Source organism: Cryptomeria japonica, chromosome 2 (genome assembly GCF_030272615.1).
Source record: "Cryptomeria japonica chromosome 2, Sugi_1.0, whole genome shotgun sequence".
NCBI lineage: Eukaryota > Viridiplantae > Streptophyta > Pinopsida > Cupressales > Cupressaceae > Cryptomeria > Cryptomeria japonica.
Genome location: NC_081406.1, coordinates 325,163,166 through 325,189,143, shown reverse-complemented (window position 1 = coordinate 325,189,143; position 25,978 = coordinate 325,163,166). Strand labels below are relative to the sequence as shown.

At 35.3% G+C, this 25,978-nt stretch overlaps 1 protein-coding gene across 1 annotated transcript in view; it reads right to left on the bottom strand.

Annotated features, from left to right (window-relative positions):
• LOC131027202 (glucan endo-1,3-beta-glucosidase 8) overlaps positions 1-16,995 on the bottom strand; it is a 46,882-nt gene extending 29,887 nt beyond the window's left edge. Inside the window, exon 1 of the mRNA XM_057957202.2 lies at positions 15,959-16,995. Coding sequence (XP_057813185.1) covers positions 15,959-16,296 — 338 coding nt within the window. The 5' untranslated portion in view covers positions 16,297-16,995. The remainder of the gene's footprint in view (positions 1-15,958) is intronic.
• Between the last annotated feature and the right edge of the window lie 8,983 nt (positions 16,996-25,978).

The window sequence follows — 25,978 nt, the reverse complement described above, 5'->3', positions numbered from 1 at the left end:
AATTCACACATCCAGGTCTCCAGATAATAAATAACTGTAATTGCCCTTGAATGGCACACAAATTCATGAAGCTCTCACCAATTATGCACCAATGATGACTCAGACATAAGCCATCCAATTAGCAGATCTCAGTGTTTATTTCAACACCTCAAATGTTGATCACCTTGAAGAGTTTTTAAAGTTGCAGAAACCCTTGTAGCAGATCGCCAATCCCAAGGAATAAACGATGTCAAAATGCTAATCAATCACATAATTCTCTCTTCTCCCTTTTTCCAAAAGCCTTATATACTTTTCCAAGAGAGTTCGATTTCCCATGAAGCCATTAAATTGCATTTAATAAAATTAAATAAATATAACATTTGCACTTTAAAAACTTCATTAAATACTTTGGAGTTGGCGCCCAATAATTAATCATTTAATTTGCCGCCCTCCCCCTTTAATGATGATTTGACCCTCAAATAAGTTATGAAATAAAGTTACATTATAACTTTATAATATAATCTCCAAATAATTAATGTTTAATTGAGCCAATTAAACATTAATATCTCCATGAATACTCTGTATTTTCGAACACCGTCTGAACTGGGAGCTAACATGAGGAGACTGCATATGATCATACTCCCTTTACTAAAAATAACAGGGGTCCATCTCTAACATCCCAAGACTTACTAAAAATAGTATGTAGAGCAAATGATGTTCGAATGATGCCAAACGAAGACCAAACTGAAGCACTCTAAACACTGGGGATGATACCAATCCTCAAAAGACCATCTATCCAACACATTAGCCTACGAGGGTCAGGATAATAGGCTAATCTCACAAAAACTAGGTCTACTAAAATGGGGACATTACACCACCCGATAATATGAACTATTACGTTCAATACCACATCCTTGGCATCTCCAACGGAATCCCCCACCTCCTGGAAGTGGTTTTAAAATGTCAAAATAAGGGAGAATTTGGATCATTTCTTTGTTTTGTAATTGTTTGTTCATTGCCAATGGAGGAAGAGGTAGATGTCATTCTAGTTCCTATGGCAAGAAATAATATAAACATATTCCAAAACAAAATCAAAATAATGAAAAACAATTAATGTTTCATGTTTGACAATTTGTGAAACAAAAATGGTTGGAAATAAATGGGAGCTTGCAAATGTATGGAAATGTGCTGCAACACTTGTTGAAGCTTCAAAAATCAGTCTTCAACTCCTCCTATTTGATCTTGGAAGCCAAACTTTGTTCACCCTTTCTTCAACCTGCTGTCAAAAAAATTTTGTTTGCAAGACAAATGAGGAGAAATGAGCCAAGATTATGTTTTAGAAGTCACTTTTAGGGTATAAAATTCACTTTTTACATGGTGGATTCCAAAAAAATATGGCTTTTTGGGCTGCCTGGGTTCGTCCTGGGTCCGCCCGGTTTCGAGCCAAGTCGAACCACCTCTGATTTTTGTGAACCCTGGTCGAACCAAGGTCAGATCGGACCTGAACCAGGGACCCAGACCGGTACCAGGGGTGCCAAGGGGCGAACCCGGTAAGCTAGGGTATAAGCAATGTTAAAAATAACACAGGCAAGTCGGCTGCTTCAAGGGAAAAAAAAAAAAAATTCAAAGCATCATAAAAGTTGGCCTCCTTAGGAATAGGCAACGTTTGAAGGATGATAGGCAAGTTGGCCTTATAGGAGATAAAGGAAAAAACAATTTAAAATACTAATCAAGGTTGACCTGATTAAGGAAGATGGATGAACTTGTATATGATGAACGTGTATATAAAAGGGTTTCAAATTGCAAATCATTGTTATCATTCAAAACCCAATTCAAGTGTGAATTAAAGGCAGATAAGTGCAGAACCAAGGAGCAGAAAGTGCAGGTCCAATATTGAAAAACCAATTCAAGAGTGAATTAAAAGAAGAGCACAAGTCAATCATCACAGCAAACATGTGCGAATCTTGTGCAAGGAAAATCAGGTCTAAAACAAAAATTTGAAATGACAAGGAACCATCCTCCACCGCTAACCATTATCACAGGAGCAATTGAGACATGCAGCCTCCATGAATGCAAAACTAAAGAAGTCATTTCACATTAACTCATAGCAGAATCCAAGCGAAATTAATGACAGGACAGATTGGCAGCGAATTTCTCCAGCAGGTGGTGCGAATTGGTTTAAGGAAATTAGATTCAAGTCATGATTTTACAGGTGAAAAAAGGAAAAGGTTGAAAGAAGATGACATTGTGAAGAAAAAATAGTAATTCATGCACATACTTAATGAATTTCTTCACCAATTCCAGATTTGAACATCATTTCCGTAGGAATTCCAAGTGTTGAAAGTGCAATTTCCAGAATTCTCAAGTCATTTCCAGATTTCCTAAGAGGTGAACATCAGGGGTTTTAAAGGGGTTTATGAGGTGGAATTTGTGAAACAATTGTTTAACAATAATTTTCATATAACATCTTTTGGAATTCCTCAATATAAATCAAGAATGCAAGCAGTTGAATTCTCGTTATCTTATCACAATCCTCTTGTATTTCATTTGTGTGTTCAGGAGTTTCATTTACTGAGGGTTTTATTCACCATCATAATCCAAGATTTTCATTTACACACTTACATGCAAGGATAACAGAATAGCCCAATGGGATGTAGAGTTAGAGAACCCAACACTAGTTGATTATGATGCAGCACAAACAGGGTGAATTGAGTAGCTTGACCTCAACGAGTCTAGCAATTCAAGTGATGAGTATGGCATGGACTTTGAGAATGATTAGAGGCTTTGGGCCACCGGCCACTTGTATTTGAAATTTTGAATGTTATCGTTACATTTTGAATATAATATATTGTTATTCTGTATTTGTCATTTTTATTGTTCAATGCAATGTGTTTGGCATTTCATAGTTTCATTTGTTATTCCTGATACATCTTTTTATATCTAATTTTTAAAGTTCTATATATTTGCACCAACATTCCTCGACCATCACCAAATCTAGGCTCTTGGTCCCGCCATCCCTTTGTACCAAGACTCCATGGAACTATGAAATTAATCACCATTTGAGCTGATAACAAATCCTTGACTGTAGCTACTATGTAATCCTTGTTGTTTACAAAACCCAATGCAACTTTAAAAAAATTTAGAATAACAGATTAACTTAATAGATTCAATTGCACTAACTATTTTACCACTTCCCATTAACAGGTTAGAAGTTAAAAGAAAAAGTGGTAGAAAGTCTGATGGGAGACTGCCTCCAGAGGGGATTGTGAAAGATAAGTTTTAATCAAGCCCCTTCTGGGAACCCAGGTCCAACTGGAGCTGGAGTTATGATCAATAATTCTCTCAAGGATATGGTTAAAGATGGCTATTTTCTTTTGGGTCAGAAAATGAATGATGAAGCAGAATGGAAAGCAGTGCTAGCTGGTCTTTCTATGGCTTTTTAATGAAAGACTTTCCCATTTTCGCATTTACTTAGTTTGTTGGATGAGGCTGTTGTTGCTAGTTAAAAATTTGAAAGGGTTGTTGTTGCTAGTAAAAAATTGAAATCAGTTTCGTTCTCTCGTAGATTCCCCTCTACATCCTTAGTTAGTGTCAAGGTAGAAGATTGGGTGGGTTTGAATGAGATCCTTATAAAGGAAAGACCACTGTGATTCGTTGAATATTCAGTGCCTCCACATCCATTATGGCAGGTCATTTAATACTGCTTAGAGTTGACAAATTTGCTTGTATATGGGCTTGGATGTAATTACCCCTTCCAAGTGTTCTGGCTGCCACACCCAAGGCCTCATCATGATGAGGAGCCTATTCCCATTGTGTCATGTATGCCTCGCTGAGGTTCTTTGGAGTTTGTTCTAGGGACGTGTCTTGCTTGCTGCCCTGTGGTGTTTTGAGTTGTATCCAATCTTTGTGGCTGGGGTGTCTTTCAGTCTTGGGTGGATGAAATGTAAGAGTACATGTTTGTAGAAATCCTTGCATTGTGATGGACTTATAGATCATCAATTGAGGAGAATATTTAATCGCCCTAATTGTATCCTTCTCAATTTGGTAAAGAGTGTCATTGGAGAAGAGGGCCTGATTGATAAAGGTAAGCTGATGACTCACGCAATAATCCTCGCTGCTTCTCGGTCAAGTTGGAAAGCACAGTCCCATCAGCAGAGATACAGTTGTGATGGACTTATCGATCATCAATTGAGGAGAATATTTCATCACCCTAACTGTATCCTTCTCGATATGGTGAAGAGTGTCATTGGAGAAGAGGGCCTGATTGATAATGGTAAGCTGATGACTCTCACAATAATCCTCACTGCCTTCTCGGTCAAGTTGGAAAGCACGGTCCCATCAGCAGATATACATGGATGACTAGAATTTCCTCTCCTGTTGCTGGAAAATGCTAAGGTGGCAGAGGATGTGGCACAGTGATGTGAGGTTGGTGGCTCTACCAGGGGGGTGGGATTGAACAATTCTCAGATGTCTGCAAGGAAAGAAGAGATGAGAAATATTACACTAGACCTGGATACATTCAATGTTTTTTGTTTGGACATATGCATTGTTGTGAAACATGTGTTGGTTTCTCACCTTAAAGGAACATTGAAAGTATCCGGTGCTTTCACCCTTCTATATTTGTCAGTTGGAAAGCTAAGCAGGGCTGCAAAGAGGACAGAAAATGTCCATGGAATGCATTTTGAAAGGCTTGGCAATTCTTCATGTTATGAGCATGTGAAGTTGAAAGTGATTGTTGTTGCAGCTCCCAATTGGACAAGCCAATTCTTCAACCCTGTGTCAGAGAAGGATGTGGCTTCAGGTGTTGGTCATTGGGGCATCTCTGCCCTCCCTTGATTGTCTGGGTTTTTGGTTTTTAGGTTGCTTCTCTTGGTTGGTGTTTACTTCAGTTTGTATGTTAGTTTTCTGCTAGCTTGCCTGCTATGCCCGTGTGGTTTGTTCATGAAGGCTTTTGCTTGTCTTATGTTTGGCTTTGTTATGTTTACTTGCATTTTAGGCTGGGGCCCTTTCGTATAACCCTATAAAATTACTACTTTTTAAACTACAGTTTACCACCTTTAATTAACAGATGCAAAGCAACTCTTACTCCACGCAGAAATAACAGGAAAAGAAGTTAGACATTAAAATGAACTGAAGTCAGGGTGTCAATATAAAGAATAACAAAGAACGATAAATAAGCAGAAAGAACACTAAAGTGTTCCAACAGCCCTTGGAGATGAAAAAATTTCGTAAGGTGGCACTTAAAATATAATTATAGCACTAGACTTGGCAGATTCTATGCATAATTCCAGAAAAGAAATCGCTGAAATTTAAAGATAGCCTAAAGGACAATTTTACCCAGTTTCAAAATTATTCATTAACGAGTCATTGTACCCTACGCTGCCTGACTCTCTTAATCCATTTGATTAGAACATTACTTGATATGAAACGTTTTATTATGCCCTATAATTGCACTAAATTGTACATATCCAAATTAAGAATTATAATATTTTTTGGTTTTAATGAATTAGAATCACTTGAATTTTATGCAATAATTTGATGTTCTAAATTACTCTGACAATTTCTATTTTTACATTGTCATATCATTACTAGTTGAAAGCTGAAATGGATGTATATTTATATGGGTTTTGAATCAATCAATCCAGAAGTGAAAAATGCTTTGAGGAATCCTTACCAATAATGGTCTCCAATTACTGTAAACAAAATACATTTAAGATGGGGTGAAATTGTCATAAATGATTGACTGGTTGACTTGGCAAGGTGACAGGACAGCATGAGTAGCCTAGATTGGTGGAAAAATCATTAAACAATGCTTGGAAGAAGAGGAAAGGAGATCACTGATTTGTTATAATTGAAAGAAGCTCATAGTTAAATATTATATCCCCCTATATATCTATGGAACATGTTAGGTGCTGACATGGAAAAGTGGGTTTACTATTAATTAAAAGGAATGTGCACATTATTAAAATACACAGCCCGACAGGTATAAAGTCAAAGTTGAAATTAAAATGTGAGGAGAATGTTAAGCGGGGGTTGGTGGAAATTATTGCAAGCAAGCATTAATTTCAAGTAAGGTATGACAGACCTGTATGCAAACAAAGAGCAGAGATTCAAGCATAGACCATAACCATGCTCATTGACAGAACTCGGTACTCTTCTATTGGAGGAAAAGACCTGAATGCAATTTGTAGGAAAATATTTTAAATAATGGAATGACATCCTGAAAGAACTCAGACTATCATGTGAAAATCAAAGAAAGCTGTGAAATCAGATTCAATCAAATACTCAAATTTACAGTTTTTGAAAAAGCACAAGTATAGGTACAGGCATGCACATAGCAACCTATTGTCTCATAAACAAGGAACAGAATTTTGACTCTTTTATTAAAGATGAAAAAGAATCGCAAAGGATAAGACAACACACTTTGGGTAGTGCCATCATTCATTCTTCTAATAGCAGAAGTTAGGAGTGGGAAGAAGGGCTCAAAGGAATCCATGGGATTGGCAGAAGGCTGGTGCTGATTTTCAGCCACTAAACTTTTCCCTCTTTTCACCATTTCTTACCATTTTCATATGAAAGTAAATGTTGATTTCATTTTGGATGTCATGATTGGTCCTGCCATCCCTGATTCTATTTATAAGTTGTGAAATCGTTATGGGTGACTAAGTCCACCCCTTTTATGGTGTAATTTTTGTAACTTGACCCGTGTGCAACCATATAATAGTCTTTATTTTTTTGTATATAATCTATTTTCTCTGTCTCCTTGTTGCAGCAAGAAAGATGGTTTGTGAGTAGGGAAATGAATCTAAGACTACTCAAGTTGTACTGGCTAAAAATACAACACTTCCACATGTCCAACCACAGTTTTATTGTGTGAATGAGATTTCATCCTTCTTGAAAGAGCCTAACATTTTATAGGTCCAACTATGTGAGAGATCTTTGTTAGTATTTGTATACCTGGGTTTCTGTTAATTGTGAAGCTTATATGGTTGGTATACTCTTTTGCTGAAGGCTGTTTTTAGCGAAGTTATTTATTTTATTGAACTTGTGAATGTATTTCATCTTTGTCCTACCTCATTTCACATCTTTTACCATAAACCTTAATGGAGGAAAAGGGAAGTAAGGGTTCAATACATGATGGGTAAGATTTGCAGAGTGAAACAACTGGATGGTATGTTGTTAGATTGAAGTCAATGTTTTGGTGTAAGAAAAATGAATGGATTCATCTTCATCCCCAGATCCTGTACACCTGCTATGAGGGCAGTTGTGAGGCAGCAGCAAATCTCATCAAATGTCGTATGGATGAGGAGTGACTTCACGGCTTCAACCATAAGATCTTCGCACACAATTTTGGATTTCCTATCACTTGTTTCTATTCCATTACTGTTCAAATATAACAATAGGAAGAAATGAAAAAATGCATATTGTTATGCGAAGAACTGGCTAGCTTGTGTATACATTCAGATCTGACATGATGTTTGAAGGGTGAAGGAGTAATCATGCAAGTGGATAATTAGATGATCAAGTTTTCCTTAGCCTTGTTATGAATTAATAGCAGCTAGGGGAATATTTTGGTTCTTACATATTAAATGTCAAATCTGTATTGGGGCAGCTATACCAAATGTACCCCTTTCCATTATTTAGACTTTTCTTGGTCAAGTAAGAAGCTTGTTTAATTGACAACTTTTAGAGGATCAATGGGTTAACAAATCAACCCATAAGCTAATCATCATGTTACTATGCATACTATGTATTCATACTTTCCACATGTCAACAAAATACAAGCATGTTGATGTTCATCATTTCTACTAGTCCACTCTAAGAATGACATGTATTGCTGGTACCCTTAAATAAGTCTTTTGAATCCATCCTTGATATTCATCAAGTGCTCTAAAAAAATGTAAACAGCTGGAAACTGTGGCTAGTTGTGAAAAAGTAGTAAGCATATAAGGCATGTGAGAGCAAGCCCCTTTATAAAATGGATTCTTTATTGTCTTTTTAAATGCTGGAGTGATTCTCTTTATTCCGGAATGTTTCTACTTATGACTATATGCTAAACATGGGGAGTTTTGCAATTGTGTTCATTCTTCACAGCTTACAAGCTTACTGATCTCTCTATTTTGTATATTACTTGAACTCCCACTGAAAAAATTGTAGCCCTGTAAAAGCTTCAAGGATGATATGGTCATCAACAAGCTTTTTCATTGTCCAAGTCATTGTTAGAAAACTCATGACTCGGTGGAGCCAATTTTGACTCAGTGAATTGGCAACTTGGTAAAACTTGAAAAAAAATACTTAAATTCATCAACTCAGCAAAAACATACTTGGCAAAACTCAGGATTATTCAGCAAAACTCACCAAAAACTTGGCTAGCAAGTAAATTGGTAATTTACTTGGCTGCAAAAACAACTCACAAGTAACTAGGCAAATTTTTTATCTATAGTCCAAGCCGTGTACAATTTTGGGATATACCATGGAAGCAAGAAAAATCTTTAACTGTTAGACAGAGTTAATAGCAGCTTAGATAACCTTTTTGGATTCTAAGAGAATTGAAAAAGCTCGAGGCAGTTACAGGGCCAAAAGAGATTGTAAAATCATTGGAATCAACTGAATCAAAGGTGGTAAAGGTGTTAAAAGGTGTCCTCGGAAGTAAACAAAGACTAAACAACTTCAAATTTTTGAAGAATCGAAATCGCAATGTAGCTGTCAGATCAAATCTGATCGATGGCAGATAAAACTCCATGACATGACTAGTGCACAAGTTGACCCTGCAAAAACTTTCAATTCAAATAGCTTATACAATGTTCGATCCAAAGTTAAATCAACCAAAAAAGGACTTTGAAACATTTAAAGATGCTTTGAACATGCTTGTAATTCGAAAGTAACAATTTTTTTTTGGGGGCCACTGGATCAAAGTGTTAAAAGAATGATAAAACATATTCTTGGGGCCAAAGAGGCATATAAACCATTAGATTGAATTTAAATTAATGGGATACATGAATAATATAAAGGCAATAAAGAGCTTTTAATCAACTCTGGGATTGATAGGGATTTCAAGTCATCAGCTAAACTTTTGACAACAGTTTGAAGAGCAGTTCTGGGCCAGCTAGAGGTTGGCATGTGCAAGAAAGGGAATAGAAAGCACCATAGCCAATGGTTCCTGAAAGCGATCAACAGTTGTGAAGCTTAGTTCATAATGAACTGTCAACTCCCGCAAGTAGGTGACTTGTAAATCTGGAAAGCCTTCATTTAATAGGACACAGACCTTTTAATCACGAAAAGGGGTTTAAAACCATGTGGTATTGATAATTGAATCTATTCAGTAGTCCCTAAATATTATGAAATCTTAAAAGTACTGGATTTAAGCATGTCATTTCCTCTTTATGGATATAGTGCCATAGAGAAGACCTCTACCTTATTTCCATTTCTAGTAGGATAAAGGGCAAAGAGAGGGAACTAAATTTTAATATTATTTTAAATTGGGCTGGACAATTTTGATTAAAAGTGTTTTTAAACATATGTTAAAATAAAAAGTATTTTTTAATAGTAAAAAAAAAAGAAACTAAAAAATATTCTTAAACACTAATTGGAGGGAAATTTAATCAAGAGCACAAATTGGAAAATTATACAAAGTGGATGCCTAGCCTCATTTGGTATCTTGATTTCATTTTGGCATTTTTCATTGTGAGCTTTGACATTTGAGTTTTGGCATCCCAAGACGAAAAACCCTTGTGTAATGTCCTATAATTGGAGTTGACCAATGCTCATATCTAGAACATATCAGGTATGAACCAATCACGGAGCATACACATAAAAATACGAAGTATACAAATGAATATATGCAAACACACAGCATACACATAAAAATACGAAGTATACACATGAATATATGCAGACACGAAGCATACACATAAATACTCAAAGTGTACACATGAATATATGCAGACACAAATTATACACGCAAATACAAGTGTTGTTAGATCCCTTCTTTTTTTGAGCCAAAAAGTGGGCCTAGCCCCAATCTTGCTGCTCATATCTATTTTGAGCCAAAAAGTGGACCTAACCCATCTTTTTACCCATAACCCATTTTGAACCAAAAAGTGGGCCTAACCCCATCTTTCTAACCACAATCCATTTTGAGCCAAAAAGGGCCTAACCCCATCTTTCTACCCATAATCCATTTTGAGCCAGAAAGTGGATCTAACCCCATCTTGCTGCTCATAAGCCATTTGGAGCCAGAAAGTGGGTCCAACCCCATCTTGCTGCTCACATCTTACTTTACAATCTGGTATGAAGTTCCTCTCATATCTGCCCAAGACAAGCCTTCATTTATAGGCAATATTCTTCTATAAATTCTTCATGAATTTATTCATGCAAGTCTTCTTAAATATGCACTGTTTCTTCTCTTTGGTGCATATGACTTTTAATCTTCATTGCTCATACAATGCAGACCACATACTTGCACTCCTTACCCACTTCAACAAATTAATTGAATCTACCTTTTATATCTTCCATGTATCTTTTCATAAAAAAGGTTGTGACTTTTTACATTGAGTCTTTTCTCTAATAAATCAGATTGCTTTTTGTTAATTAAACTGTTTCTCTTTAAGAATGATCGCTCCTTTCAAGGATAGTTTGATCTTAGGATAGTTTGTCTTTTATGAATCGCTGTCGCCCTTATTTTTAACAAACAAATGACATTACCATCACATCTCTTCATGAATCAGTACTCCAGTTATGAGTCTTGCACATAATGAATTAGTCAACCAACTGCTTAATATAGTTGATTGTCTATTATCACAAAACACTGCTGTTTTGTATTGCTATCACTGCCCAAGATAGACATATTGGTGCATAATTATGGGTCGCTATTCATACTTAAGAATGGATCGCTGTCCATAGAATGAAATTGCTGTTGGCTATTTGATCACCGTATTATTAACATAGATAGTTATTACAATCCTTTGTCCAAAAATCGCGGTCAACTTCAGATTGGGGTTCAAGGTCGATGTCTTAGTCAACAGTCACAAGGTTTTGGCCACTGCTTTGTATTGCATTATTCTTGGAGTCTGTTCACCGTCATACGCTTGCTTCTAATTTTTGTCTTTGCTACCTTTTACTGACATATAACTACCACCACCTTTGTTACATATTAAATCGCCTAATCTTTGTATTGGTAGTTTATGTCAAGACAGAGTTCAGGCTTGCTCTTTAATCATTGTCTGCCCATCAAATTGCTGCACACTCTAAGCTGCACTTTATTAATTATTAGGCTTTAGCCAAAGATGAATTCAGCTAAGTTGCATCAACTATTCTTTGTCCCTCAGGCTGACAGGAACGGTGCTCTAAGACCAATTGTAATGTTCCATAATTGGGGTTGACCAATTCTTGTATAATGCACAAGTAAGCTGTTTGTCTTATATCAACCTGATATGCTGTTTATACCCAGATACATATTAGTGTATGAAAAACTCTTTTCATTCTTTTCATTCTCCTGTATGTAGATTAGATATCTTAGAATTTCTGACTCTGCTGTGTGTAATGAATACATGTATATCTAAATCTGCTCCCCCCCTCCCAAATGATTTGTTCTTCCCTCTTATATCTTTACATTTGAGGGAGACACCACTCTTCAGGGCATGCCTCTTGACCTTCCGTTAAACTTAATTAAATTGTGATTATATTATTATTATTTTATTTTTATTTTAATCTTATTATTATTATTTATTATTAAATCCTATTTCAGAAAGGGGACATTACACCTCGGTTTGTTTGGAGTCCAAGAGGACGAAAACCCTCTTGAATTCCACATTTGGAATAAAGGACGAAAAACCTTGTTTCCAATATGGAATAATTCCATCTGGGGATCACAAATGTCTTGATTTGATGAGAATTTCAAGACATTTTTTAAGTTTGCATGTCGCTGCTACATTGTCACTAGGGATTTGTTTAAGTTTTCATCCTTTGGAAGGTTATATGCTATGTTGCTGAGTCCTTCTATTTTGACCCCAGTTCATGTCTGGGTTCGGTCCTAGTACCGGTCCTTTGCTGGTTCCTCCTTGAGTAGCCTGGGCGTACCCGGGGAGTACTCAAAAGGAACCCTGCTGTAATGTCCCCTATTAAGAGGCTGCCAATTCCTAAAGAGCAACATAAATTACTACTTATTATGCTAGATTAATTACATATTAAATAACTATGGTTGCTCATAGTACAACTGATATTGTCCTTATTCAAGCTCTAATCTTAATCCCTTCTAATTCTAAACCTTGGATGGGGATTTACTTGTCTAGGGCGCGATGACACCACCTCCATAATGCAGCTCAGATTTCAGGAACATTAGTCCATTCACCCTTGGGGCTCGTAATGCAGCCCAGATTTCAGGATCATCGGTCCATTCACCCTTGGGGCTCATCTATTTTTGGGATGGATATACTCCGCCTCTCCCTAACAACACCATGCCTCTCCCTATGGGGGGAAGAATTAGAATTGATTAAGTACTTAGACTGAATATATTGATATCTCATTGTACTATGAATGTATATGAAATTTAGTATGACTGTCATACATTTTGCAGTCTGTATTAGTATTACTATTAAAATCTGCATAAGAACATAATCAGGCTTCATATATTAAGCGTACATATTAAGCACATCCCTACGCATACCACCAAGAACAAGGATGTTACTGCCTGTAATTTAATAATAGTTCTAATATGATCGATGGTAATGTCAATGGATGCTTTGATTCCTTTCCTTTATATCTCTCAATCTGAGGGATAGGTCACACATGTTCATCATGTATGCCCTTTGCTAAGAGACACACCCTTACCCTTTCACCATTAGCACCCTTTGAAAGAGTCAAATTCTCCCCCCTTCAAATGTGTTCTCTTCTCCCTTTTATACCTCATATTTAAGGGAGTCGCAACTTATCATTTCATGCCTTTTGACCATTCATTAACTTTAATCAAACTTTAATTATATTTTTTATATTTTTATTCTTTTGTATTTTAATTTTATTATATTATTTATTATTAAATTATATTTCAAAGTGGGGACATTACACGTGCATACCCACGGCCAGTGGGCCCAAAATACATTTTTAAATCAAAAACTCTTCAAAAAAAAGAGAGAGATATTCCAGAAAATTATAAAATATCTGAGAGATTACATGGGATATTTGCATTAAAGTGCAACATTTCATATTCTCCCTAGTGTTAACAAATGTGGGTGCCATAATTTAAGTCTACAATTCATTAAATTTTTGAAGGTCTAAACAAGTTGAAGGTTTAGTGGTGGACCTAACATTGTCTCGTGATATTACAAAGAGATTTTTGGCAGCTTCATGGCAGATTCATTTCAGCATCTAACCACTCAAAGACATACATTCAACCCCAACAGAGCTGTATAATCAGTGATTATGTTGCTAGTCATTATATATAAATCAAATTACATAAAATATTCCATCCAGAATATAACATCTTCCTTGACTTTAGTTCCTCTATAATAGGGAACCTATGCAAATTACTATAATTTACACTACTGAAATATGCAGTTTAGTGGACCATCTTTTATCCTAAAGTGTTGCTCATAATCAGGTCCTTGTAAGGAGTGTAACTTTTAATTTTGGAGCACTGATGCTTTTGAGACTTGAGAATTTTCATTTTTTGCAAATTATGAATATGAGGTATTTAAATATTAAATTAAACGGCAATTATAAGTATCACTGTTATTCTAATTTATAAATTTGAACATAAAATACCCAAGGAAAAAAATTGCTGTACCGCCATACCAGGTTCCGATACCCTTATCCACACCCATACCCAAACCAGTAACTTAGGTTATATGTTGCTGCTACAGTGTCACTAAAGTATTGTTCATCATATTTTAAGGTTTCTACATTGGTTTTCAGGACTTAGGGGACTTATTATGCATCAAAAAGTGTTGGATCTAAATTGCTTGACTTCTATAAAATCAGTAAATTCCAGTCCTGAGAGCCATTATAATTTGGTTTACATCATTCCCAGCCACCAGCAATCATCCTCAGCATTGCATCAATCATGTAAGGTGTTCATCCAATCATCAGTTGGTTATATCACTCAGACAGAGTGTTGTTCCAGCATTTTAAAGGGTTATATCGGTCATATAAGGTGCTGAACTAATCATCCGAAGATTATTCCATTTATTAAAGGTGTTGTTCCAGCATTCTAAAAGGTTACATCAATCATATAAGGTGTTGTACCTGTCATCAGAAGGTTATATCAATCATATATAATGTCATTCCGACATTCTGGAAGGTTACATCATCATATAAGTTGCATATCAGTGTTGTCATCATTTTCCCCATCTTGCAATAAAATAAGATCAATGTCGTTGCTGCTTTCATATTAATTTTTAATCAGACCTTGGTGTGATTTAAAATTAAATTTTAAGGTTTTTTGTCAAGTTTCCAACTTGTTAATTGCAATCAACATTTGTATTACAAGTTTTAGTTGCTATTCCAGCGATGTGTGTTCTAGAGAAATCAGAAAATAAAAAGAATTATAAAAAGGGGACATGACAAAGCAAGGCTTTTATTATTGAAGAGTTAAATAGAAAATTTGATCAATGATAATTTATGTAACTATTGCTTCCAGTTGCAGTTTGGAGCAAATCAATGCTCATTCAATAGGCCTTTGGACCCTTCTAGATTGAAATTTGTCAGACCTTAGGTGCTTCAAAATGGAAGTTTGCAATTGGGGTATTTCTCAAAGGCAGTGAGATTATCTACACATTTATTTGCATACAAAAATAGTGAATGCCTCCTACATGCAAACGTGTTGTTCTATGTAATGTTTTGAAAAAAGAAAATATAGTTTGTGTTTTAGTTAGTATTGGATCATTTGAGTTTTTAGTCAGTAATTTGCTATAGGCATAGGAGTACAATATTCCGCATGCAAATGGCATCAAAGCAACAACATAGCTTAGCTCTGACCTTGTAGCAGTGAATTTGTAACATCGATGCTGTGAAGTTTGCGTTCAAAGACAAAAGTGGCCAGATGAATTTTTGAGACAGTTTTGACTAAATAAATGAATTTTAACTGTCAAATATCCAGTTGGCTGTCACTTGTTTCTTCAAAAACTTACAGGTCATGCGGACTGATTTCAATTGGATGGCGTTGTGTGCAAATTCCATAGTTGATGTGAGTCCATTATGCTTCTATGACTTCCCTCTCAGAGTACAATATAAAACAGTTTGATGAACTCTGACGTGGGAACTTTTTGTCCTCGAGGCTAGCCATGGCTAAGGAGTTGACCCCAAAGTTTCCCTAAAAATTTCAAAAGTTGAATGCTTGAAGTTGGTTTGCAATGAAGACCAAGCTTCAATTTCAACTTTCAAAGCAGAGGTTTAAAATTACATATATGTTAATGCTGAATTTTGTAGGTCAGCATGAAGGCATCGCAGGCTTAAAAACTGTGATCCCCACACTTGATAACGACGTTGCAAGCTAAACTTGGATATTATATGTGCATAAATGATAAATATGAATAACGTACATATTGGCATCTACTGTCTGCCAACCCAATGCAAATGACAGGTTTTTTCAGAGGAAATTAGCCTCAGAAATGAGGCCCACAGACGAAGGTGGCAGTGAAATTAAAAGTCTGTCGAACACAAGGGACTAATGAAACCCAAAAGCCAATCTCTTAAAGATTAACAGCCATCAAAAGAACAGAGGCTCACCCCTTGGACTCCAAAAAGAAATAAGCGAAAACTGGACCTAAAACCAAACTGCTTGTAGGCTTGGAGCTATGCAATAGGTTTCTCACTGGGTAGACATTTATTGCAGCCCAAAAAGCGTGTTTAAACTTTAGAGAGTGGAGAATGCCTTATAGCAATGCATTTAAGTATAGGGAAAACTTGCCTGAAACCGACACCATCATCCAATTTAAAGAGTGGAGAATGTCATGTAACAATGCATTGAGGGAAAGATAAAACTTGCCTGATATTGACACCGCCATCTAATTTGAATTCGGTGATATTGCTTTCGACCCAGTTGACAGCAGCCTTAGAACTCGTGGCCATTACCTGAAGCTGGTCGTTGGGTATACCCACCATGACCTCAATCCCTGTGTTGGCCAGGGCCCTGACTGCATGCTTCTCTGCATCGAACAGCTTCACCTTGGTTATTCCATTGTCCTTGAGCAGCCCCACCACTATGTCTGGCGGCAATGGGTGTGTTGCCCGCGTCCCCCAATTCATTCCCATTCCCTTTGCACGCGTCCATTTCCACCCACTGCTCAAACTCAACCACATAACAACCCACACCCACCGCTCCATCTTCCTATTCCAGTCCACGGGATCGAACCTGAAGCCTCACGTCACTTCACCCACACAACACAATCCACCCGAGTGCCTGCAACTCAACTGCTCGCTGTCGCTCTGGCTCTGGCTGGACAGTTATATGCCTGCGAGGGAAAAAGACTCTGTTTTTTCCTGTGAACTGGATTTGGGTACATAGATTAGGAGCAGCAGAAGCTAAGAATAAAGATACACTAAGGCGGATTTGAGAAAGCCGACAGAGCAAAACTAAGGAGGTGAATATCGAAGGCATCAGGAAAAGAGTGATTCAACTGCAGATTCGATCATGAAAAGCAAAAAGAATGGATTTTGAGGCATTTGCTGAGGAAAGCCACATGCCCATCTGCTTTTTTCACTTCAGTATCCATTCTCAGGCCTCCTCAGCACTCTTACCTCCCATCTCTCTATGCACGTCGATTACTGTTCTGTGTGTCGTCCACCAACCTTAACGGCGCTGTTAGCTTCCGTTAACCTTATTTTTTAATTGATTTAGTGCATATTTTAATCGTTTTTGGTGTATTCCTTGCCTCGCTTATGTGGGTTGGAACTTATTCTGCTTTACCTTATGTTTTGCCCACTACCCACTTTTTTTTCCTTTTATAATCCTGCTCTGGTTTTAAGAGACTCCAGAGAAAGTAGTGCAATTGAGCTGTAAAGATGCTTATTCAATCTAATTGAATTTTTAAGCCTTTGTCTCTAAGGCAACTTTTTGTTGGTATGTATAGACATTTCTTATTCTATGTATTTTTTAATCAATGAAACTCACAAATCAATCATTTATTTTATATGATTAATTTCAAAGAAAAATTATAGAGACCCACGGTTGGTTAGTTTAAGTTAATGTCACAACCATCCATAGAAAAGAAGACAATAAACTCTTGTTCATTGCATTGTGTATGGTTGAAGAGAGAATCATAGAAAGTACTAGTTAGATGGTGACATTTGAAGATGGGTAAAAAGCTTGGTAATTTTCCTTGAAGTTGTGAATCTAGTTCTCATCTTTTGAGCTTTTCATTCTTTTGTCTTTATTGTGGATTTTCTTGCCGTTTTAGGAAGATGGGTGGAGTGGGCATGAGGGCCCACTAAAGCTCGTAGAACGAAAAAAACCCACAAGGACTCTTTTTTGTTTAAGGCCTCCCTATTTAAGAGGCTCGAGATACTAAGTGAATAGTATTGTACAAGTCACATGAAGGAGTAATTTTGAAAAGTGTACTTTAGTATCATGTCTGCAAAGAAATATAACTCTTTTCTTTAAGTTCAATCCAGGCTAAATTACATATTTATAAATTGATTTAGATTGATTAGTCGATTGTGAAAGTGGATATTTAAGAACTAAATATTGAATGAAGAAATTAAATATGAATGAGTGTCTTTAGTTGTAATATCAGAGTTGTGAGTGAACAAATTTGATGTGTTACTGAAATTTATAGTTTTAGTAGAAAATAGATAGTTTGGAGGTATGTCATATGGTTTAGATTATATATAGGGTTATTGTTTTTTTAAGATCAAATATATTGATTCGGATTGCTTTATACATATAGATCTATTTTGTGGATCACAAATTTGATCCTACTAATTGTTTATGTTCTTAAGTTCATTAGATTCTCTACTTCTTTCTAGTCATTAAGGACTAGTAATATTTGAAAATACTTTAAGGAAGTTGTAAGATTAGATTTATCAGATTTCCATTGTCCATGTTATTGATTGTATTTGATTTTTTGATTCAATTATGTAAGCACTATTGCATCAATGTTTTGAGTCACACTTCATGAACCATCATCAAGATGAAAAAGAACAGTTGAAAGAGAAAAAATCAATTGTTATCTTTCAATTGTTCTCTTTCATCCTGATGATAGTTTAGAGATTGTGACCTAAAATGTTGATGCAAAAGTACTTACTCGGTTGAATCCAAAAATCTGCTACAATCAAGTTGTAAGATCACTAAGGTCAAGTTCCCCTAAATCAACCCTTAGAGAGAATGGCTTCTTAATTGTGCTAAATATTGGCAAACAACAAGTAAGTGTGTAAATTACTTTGATGATTTTTTGAAGTAAAAATTGTCCCTTTTAGTGCATCAATCAAAGTATTCCTCTAATAAATGCTCCTTGAATTCTTTAGAAAAAATATAATAATTCTGTTATGATTTTTAAGATATTCATTAATGCCCAAATGGATAATTTAAATGTCACTACGTAGCAATAATTACTTGAAACATGTACGGGCTAGAGTTGACCAAATTTGAATTTGATTTTTAAAAATTTAAGGAGATGTAGGTATAAGATTGACTTGGGGTAAGGAAGCAGTAATATCTATGTGAGGAATGAATGTCCAAACACGAGAAAGGTAATAAATGTAAAATGTATGGTAATATGTGTTGACTTGGTGGTCAACACCTCCTTGGGGACCCGTGACATGGCTTAACTGCCTCCCATGGGTCGGGTTAAATCTGGCATTTGTATCGAGCATTAATAGTTTGAGATTTTGGTGCAACAACAAAGGATTCCAACAATTGGTATCAAAGCCTTGGGTCACGGGTTCGAGTCTCCCTTCAGTGGGTGTTGAAGGTTCAGTTGGTGCTAAGGGGGAGATTAATGACTTGGTAGTCAGCACCTCCTTGGGGACTTGTGACATGGCTTAATTGCCTCCCGTGGGTCGGTTTAAATCTGGTGTTTGTATTGGGCGTTGATAGTTTGAGCTTTTGTTGTAATAGCAAATGATTCCAACAATATGTATAAAGACCATATTTAAGGTATAAACAAATATATGGGAATGTTTGTAAATAAAGGGAGGTAGGTGAAAGATCACAAAACTCAAAGTAAAGGAGTACTCACAAACATGCTCAAAAGTAAATACACAAGAATATAAAGGATATTGGGTCTATATGAAGTAATATACCCTAGTAGATGTCTCTATATTTTCATCATCCTTAGCATGCATGCTCCATAAAAACTTGCAAAATAGATAAATAATGTGTAATAAGTAGCTTATGTATTTGCTAATGAAATAGGCACAAAAATATAAACTTGATTAACTATATAGGAAATTGAGAAGCATGAAATGAGGAGGAATAGTTTAGAAAAATCGGTGTGTATGAAAAGTGATGTGAAATGTTGTTGTATGGCATATTAGACAATGTTGCATCATGTGGCAAAGCTCTACCTAGACAAAGTGATGAGTCTCTATCTAACATGTTTCACTACCTAAAAGCTCAATCATATAAGAATGTTAGTGATAATAAGTCTCCCCCTGCAATTGGTCGTGTATGTTAAGTGCAAGGGATTGTAGGAGAGAAAAATAATATGTGAGAGTAAATGTAGTCTAAGGATAAATATGTAAGCATGAGTCATGTAAAGTAAATGTTGAGAATGTATTGTGTAACAATTATGTAGGTAAATTCAAAATGGTAAGCATAAAGATCATATAAACTGTAGTGTTATTAATTGTATGGATCTCATACAATTTCATACTCATTTGGGACTCACTTTGGTGATTCTCCCTCCTTGCCCCCAAAATTGACTAATTTTGCTCAACATGGTGCCAAATCTGAGGTCTCAACACCCTGTTCATGTTTTCTGACCCTGTTCTAGCTGGGGAGGATTGGACTAGGGTGCCTAGCACCTTAGTCCAACCAAAAGGGGCCCAAATTTGAACCCTCTAATGGTCAAGAAATGTTGAGTAGGAAAATTAAAATGCTCTTGATGTCAACCTTCTTCAAAATTTTGAACATGTTTTGTGAGGTTAAGTATAAAAGAAAGTCTTACCCACTCATTTGAAACATCTCTCATCAAGTAATTCAATTCACATCAAGCAATTCAATTGAACAAGTAATCAAGAATTCTTAAGGCAATGAAGGAGAGATCAAGTATTCAGGTTTTTAAGCATTAAAGATGGCATCCATGATCAAGTTTATGTGAAGGCATGTGTGATCTTCTACCCAGAAACATCAACCTTTCATGAAGACTTCAAGGCAAGGAGATTCATAAGCAAAGGTATAACATTTTAATTTTTCATTTCCTTAAGGTTTTCAACCTCTATCCTACAAGGGTAAGCTCTCTTTTCCTATCTGTCATTATTGTGGGCTTAATTCCAACCTTGGGTTTGACTAAGGCAAACCCCTATATAGCCCAACACCATTTTCTCTCTCCCTTGATTGCAGGATTCAAGTATGACAAAGAAGGATACCAAATTTAGAAAGTACAAACTAAGACAAAGAGATCTAGACTTTGAAGAAGCGGAAAACCCTAGACATTGTTCAAAAGTACGAAATGCTTGACACTTGTCTGATGAAAATTTAATAAGATAATATGTGTGACATCTTGATCTAAAATCTACTCACCATATTTGCATTAGACACCTTAAGGAATAAGATGCCTAGCCACATGGTCCAATACTTTTAGGCTCAAATCACAGACATGAGTTCCTTTTTTATTCCTATTTCTAAATTTGTTCTTAGAGTTTTCATATTTATTCTATGGTTTACTGTTTATGTTGATTACTATCAATTTGTGCATCTTTAGACCTAATTCTCGCAATTTTCTCATTTGAGCTTATCCAAACATATTGAATCACAAAAAGGGGAGCAATCAATCATTGTGCCTAGCTTTTACAAGGGTTGTAGTTGGGCCTATCGATTATTTCCCTAATGTATGTTGATATAAATGGGTTTGATTCCTAGTTTGGACGTTTAGACTAGTGAATCCCATTTCCACACACTACATTTTGGTGAACATCTTTTTCTTGCAACTATTTGGATGTTCAAATCTGAGTTTAGTTATATATCATTTTTAGTTTTAGAAACATTAATTATTGTAATATATCATTTTTATAACCCATTTTGCTTAATTGAGTTCTTAATTGATCATTCTATTGCTATACTGAATTGTTTCATTCCTATTATTTGCACTATCATTTAAATTTGTACAAAAGGCATTGTGAGCATAAATCAATTCCATTAGCTTTACCTTCTTTGTGTATGATTTTCATCACCTGTTGTCCCAATTCCAATATCCCGATGAGAATAAGTTATAGACTTATGGCTTCCCAAGGTTTAACACTAAGGGTACTGAGCCTAAGTTGATTAATCTATTCCATAGGAGCTTGGGTGAATCCTCTTCTCTCAATCTAACACCTAAAATGCCTAAAATTATTGAGAATCATTTCCTTCATTTTTCTCATGATGAGGATGATCTTCCACTCAAGTTTTTATTGAATAATAAGGGAAGATTGACAATAAATTGGAAGGTCTTCAACAATTTGTGAGTCATGAACACTTGGGTGGAGGGACAATCCCATTGATTGAAGGTTTAAGGAGGTTGATTCAAAATGATGAACATGGTATGCAAGTGTTACGTGGTATAGCTCACATAGTGGATGAAAACATTATTAAATTAGCTAGTTGTGTCCAAGTGCCTAAACATTCCAATCTTCCAACCCAAGTTGAGATTTCCATGCCTATTCCTACATCTCTACCTAATTTGTCTAAATACACATCTTCCATCATGGCTATCACTACACAAAATAGTAATGCTACACATGTCAGTGTGTGGAATCCTATAAAATAATATTCTTACACACCACCTTCAACCAATCTTCCATTTGTTTCTCAACCATCTCCTCCACCTACCTATCACAATGTTCCACCTACCAATCATAATACACTGTCAAATACTCCATCTCAAGATAATTCATCCAACAAAGCCACCATAAACCATTTGTTGCAAACTGTTACATCTTTACAAAATAATTGGCTACCATAACCCAATCCAAATCCACTATTCCTACATATTATGTCGCCAGCCTATTTTTCATTGACATTCTTCATACTCCTCTTCCCCAATACATTGAGGTTCCCCGTTTCAAGAAATATAATGGACAAGGTAACTCTCACATTCATGTCAAAATAATTTCTACTTCGTGTAGTGATCTCCAATACGAAAAAAAATTCCTTACAAAACTATTTCCTCAATCGTAAAAACATAAAGCTTTGGAATGGTTTTGCTCCTTGCCTAGTCATTCAATTGATACCTTTCAACAATGACTAATGCATTTAATCAACATATTCAAAACATAGTGGTCCACAAATAACTTCAATTGATTTGGTGCATTGTAAACAAGGTGTTAAGGAAAAAGTAATTGATTTCATTGGTGGACATAAACATTTGCATGCACAGATTTCTTATCTTGTGTTTGATGGTGGTGTTCAAATGATTTTCATTTAATAATTTATAAAAAAATATTAGAGATAATCTTTTATTGTTTATTTCACATCTTTCACACAATTATGCACAACACTTCATAATTATCAACTTCAAGTGTGTCAATATGAACCTTCATCTTCAACTCTAGTTGATAGGAATGAAGATGCTCATCAAAAATTTCAAAAAAATAGAAAACAAAACAAGAACTTCATCTAGATCAATACCAACAATTCTTTTACTTGTATTGATTCTCAAAAGACAAGCACAACCCCTATTGCAACTCGCTTTTCTTCAAAATTCAAGCATCGTAACTTCACTCCTCTTTTTGAATCTTTGCCACCTTCTTTTGATCTAAAAGTATTTTGCCAATTCCATTGTCAAACCAGGCATGAGACTGAGAAGCACATTCATTTAAAACATGAAATTGAAGATCTTGTTGATTATAATACTATAGTAGTGGATGGTTTGAATGGTAAAGGAAACAAATCTATGGCACCTCCTAATCAAAATTTGTAAATCTTTACTAATCAATTACCTTCCCACTTTACCAATGGTGTTGAGCATAATGATAGAGGCTTTATAGTTATTGATGATATATCCAATGAAGTCAATTGTTGTGAACTTGATTGAGCAACCTAAGCCTAAGTGTGAACCTTGCATTACCTTTGGCTCAAGAGATATCATAAAAGCACCTGATCGACCATTATACATTTTTGCAAAGATTAAAGACAAGCTTTCACGTAGAGTGCTCATTGATCTAGTATGTATAGTGAATGTTATCACAGAAGAACATATCTATACACAACAATTTCATCAACCAAAGCCACCATAAACCATTTGTTGCAAACTGTTACATCTTTACAAAATAATTGGCTACCATAACCCAATCCAAATCCACTATTCCTACATATTATGTCGCTAGCCTATTTTTCATTGACATTCTTCATACTCCTCTTCCCCAATACATTGAGGTTCCCCGTTTCAAGAAATATAATGGACAAGGTAACTCTCACATTCATGTCAAAATAATTTCTACTTCGTGTAGTGATCTCCAATATGAAAAAAAAATTCCTTACAAAACTATTTCCTCAATCCTAAAGACATAAAGCTTTGGAATGGTTTTGCTCCTTGCCTGGTCATTCAATTGATACCTTTCAACAATGACTAATGCATTTAATCAACATATTCAAAACATAGTGGTCCACAAATAACTTTAATTGATTTGGTGCATTGTAAACAAGGTGTTAAGGAAAAAGTAATTGATTTCATTGGTGGACATAAACATTTGCATGCACAGATTTCTTATCTTGTGTTTGATGGTGGTGTTCAAATGATTTTCATTTAATAATTTATAAAAAAATATTAGAGATAATCTTTTATTTTTTATTTCACATCTTTCACACAATTATGCACAACACTTCATAATTATCAACTTCAAGTGTGTCAATATGAACCTTCATCTTCAACTCTAGTTGATAGGAATGAAGATGCCCATCGAAAATTTCAAAAAAATAGAAAACAAAACAAGAACTTCATCTATATCAATACCAACAATTCTTTTACTCGTATTGATTCTCAAAAGACAAGCACAACCCCTATTGCAACTCGCTTTTCTTCAAAATTCAAGCATCGTAACTTCACTCCTCTTTTTGAATCTTTGCCACCTTCTTTTGATCTAAAAGTATTCTGCCAATTCCATTGTCAAACCAGGCATGAGACTGAGAAGTACATTCATTTAAAATATGAAATTGAAGATCTTGTTGATTACAATACTATAGTAGTGGATGGTTTGAATGGTAAAGGAAACAAATCTATGGCACCTCCTAATCAAAATTTGTAAATCTTTACTAATCAATTACCTTCCCACTTTACCAATGGTGTTGAGCAAAATGATAGAGGCTTTATAGTTATTGATGATATATCAAATGAAGTCAATTGTTGTGAATTTGATTGAGCAACCTAAGCCTAAGTGTGAACCTTGCATTACCTTTGGCTCAAGAGATATCATAAAAGCACCTGATCGACCATTATACATTGTTGCAAAGACTAAAGACAAGCTTTCACATAGAGTGCTCATTGATCTAGTATGTATAGTGAATGTTATCATAGAAGAACATATCTATACACAACAATTTCATCAAGATACATATGATAAATCTAATGTTGTGATTAAGGTGCATGATGGTTTCAATTGTCCTACTTTAGGTTCCATCACCCTTCTCGTTGAAGTTGGTGTAATGCCCCGCCAGGAAACCCCTAAGGGTTTAAGTTAAAAACACTCAAATAGAGTGTAAATATATATTTTTTTATAATAATAGTTAAGAGTATTACTGATAAGTTACAACCTCAAGATAAACTAGAGTTAACAAAAAATTAGATAGCACAACGGAAGGCTAAATGATCCTAAGGAGTTTCCCAACGTGATTACATAACCTTACACCTAACTCAACTTGCGTCATTTGATCCATTAAACTGGATATCTTAATTGCGAGATAATGCATAAGACATGATTATATATATGTTCAATGATATGACATCTTAGAATTTTAGGAAGCGTTCATTTACTTTGGGTGGTTAGGAGGCCATTGTGAGGTTATTTACTCATTGCACTTTAAATCCTAATCACATTAAGAGGCCTCCCAAAAGGATCAAAGCGATTAATATACTGAAGTTCATTCATTTGGTTTTAAGATAACCACCCACATTTGAAATCTTTCTTAAATATTAAAAGTTTGGTTAATAAGATGAGATTCGTTCATTAAGGAATTAAACTTCCATTAATAGAGTGAGGTTCCTTCTTTTGAATCCAAGCATAACCAACTAATGAGTCGTAGTTCTTTTATGAAGGATAAAATGTGAGTAGCCATAGAATTCATTGAAGTTTTAATAATGCTAATAGATGGGCTAAATTCATTAAGATGAAAATGTATTAGGACCACATGAGTTCATCCTTTAAATTAGAATATAGTTAGCAAGATGATATTCATCATTTCAAGATTAAAATATAAGTTCATAGTGACGTTCTTCCATTAGGATTAGATTATAACTAACTAAATGTGTGTCACTCTTTTTAGTCAAATAAAGTTAATATGAAGAGATACATTTGGCTATGATTAAGATATAAACAACTAAATGAATCCTTCCCTTTCAGTTCAATTTTAGCTAATCATAAAGAAATTCATTTATTAGGGTTATAATATGGATAGCTAGTTGAGTTCACCCAATTATAAAATTGATCTGCTAAGGATTAATTGTTAAGATTAAAACGTGAATAACTAAATAAATTCCTCCAGTAGTGACATACAACTAACATGACGATATTCATTTACTAAGATAAAAAGGTAATACCCATATGAGGTTCATCCTTTAAATTTCAACTTAGAATTTATAACATTAATTCTAACTTTGTTTCCCATTCACATTCGTTCAAATTACCAACTTATATCAAGCTAAAACAATAAAGG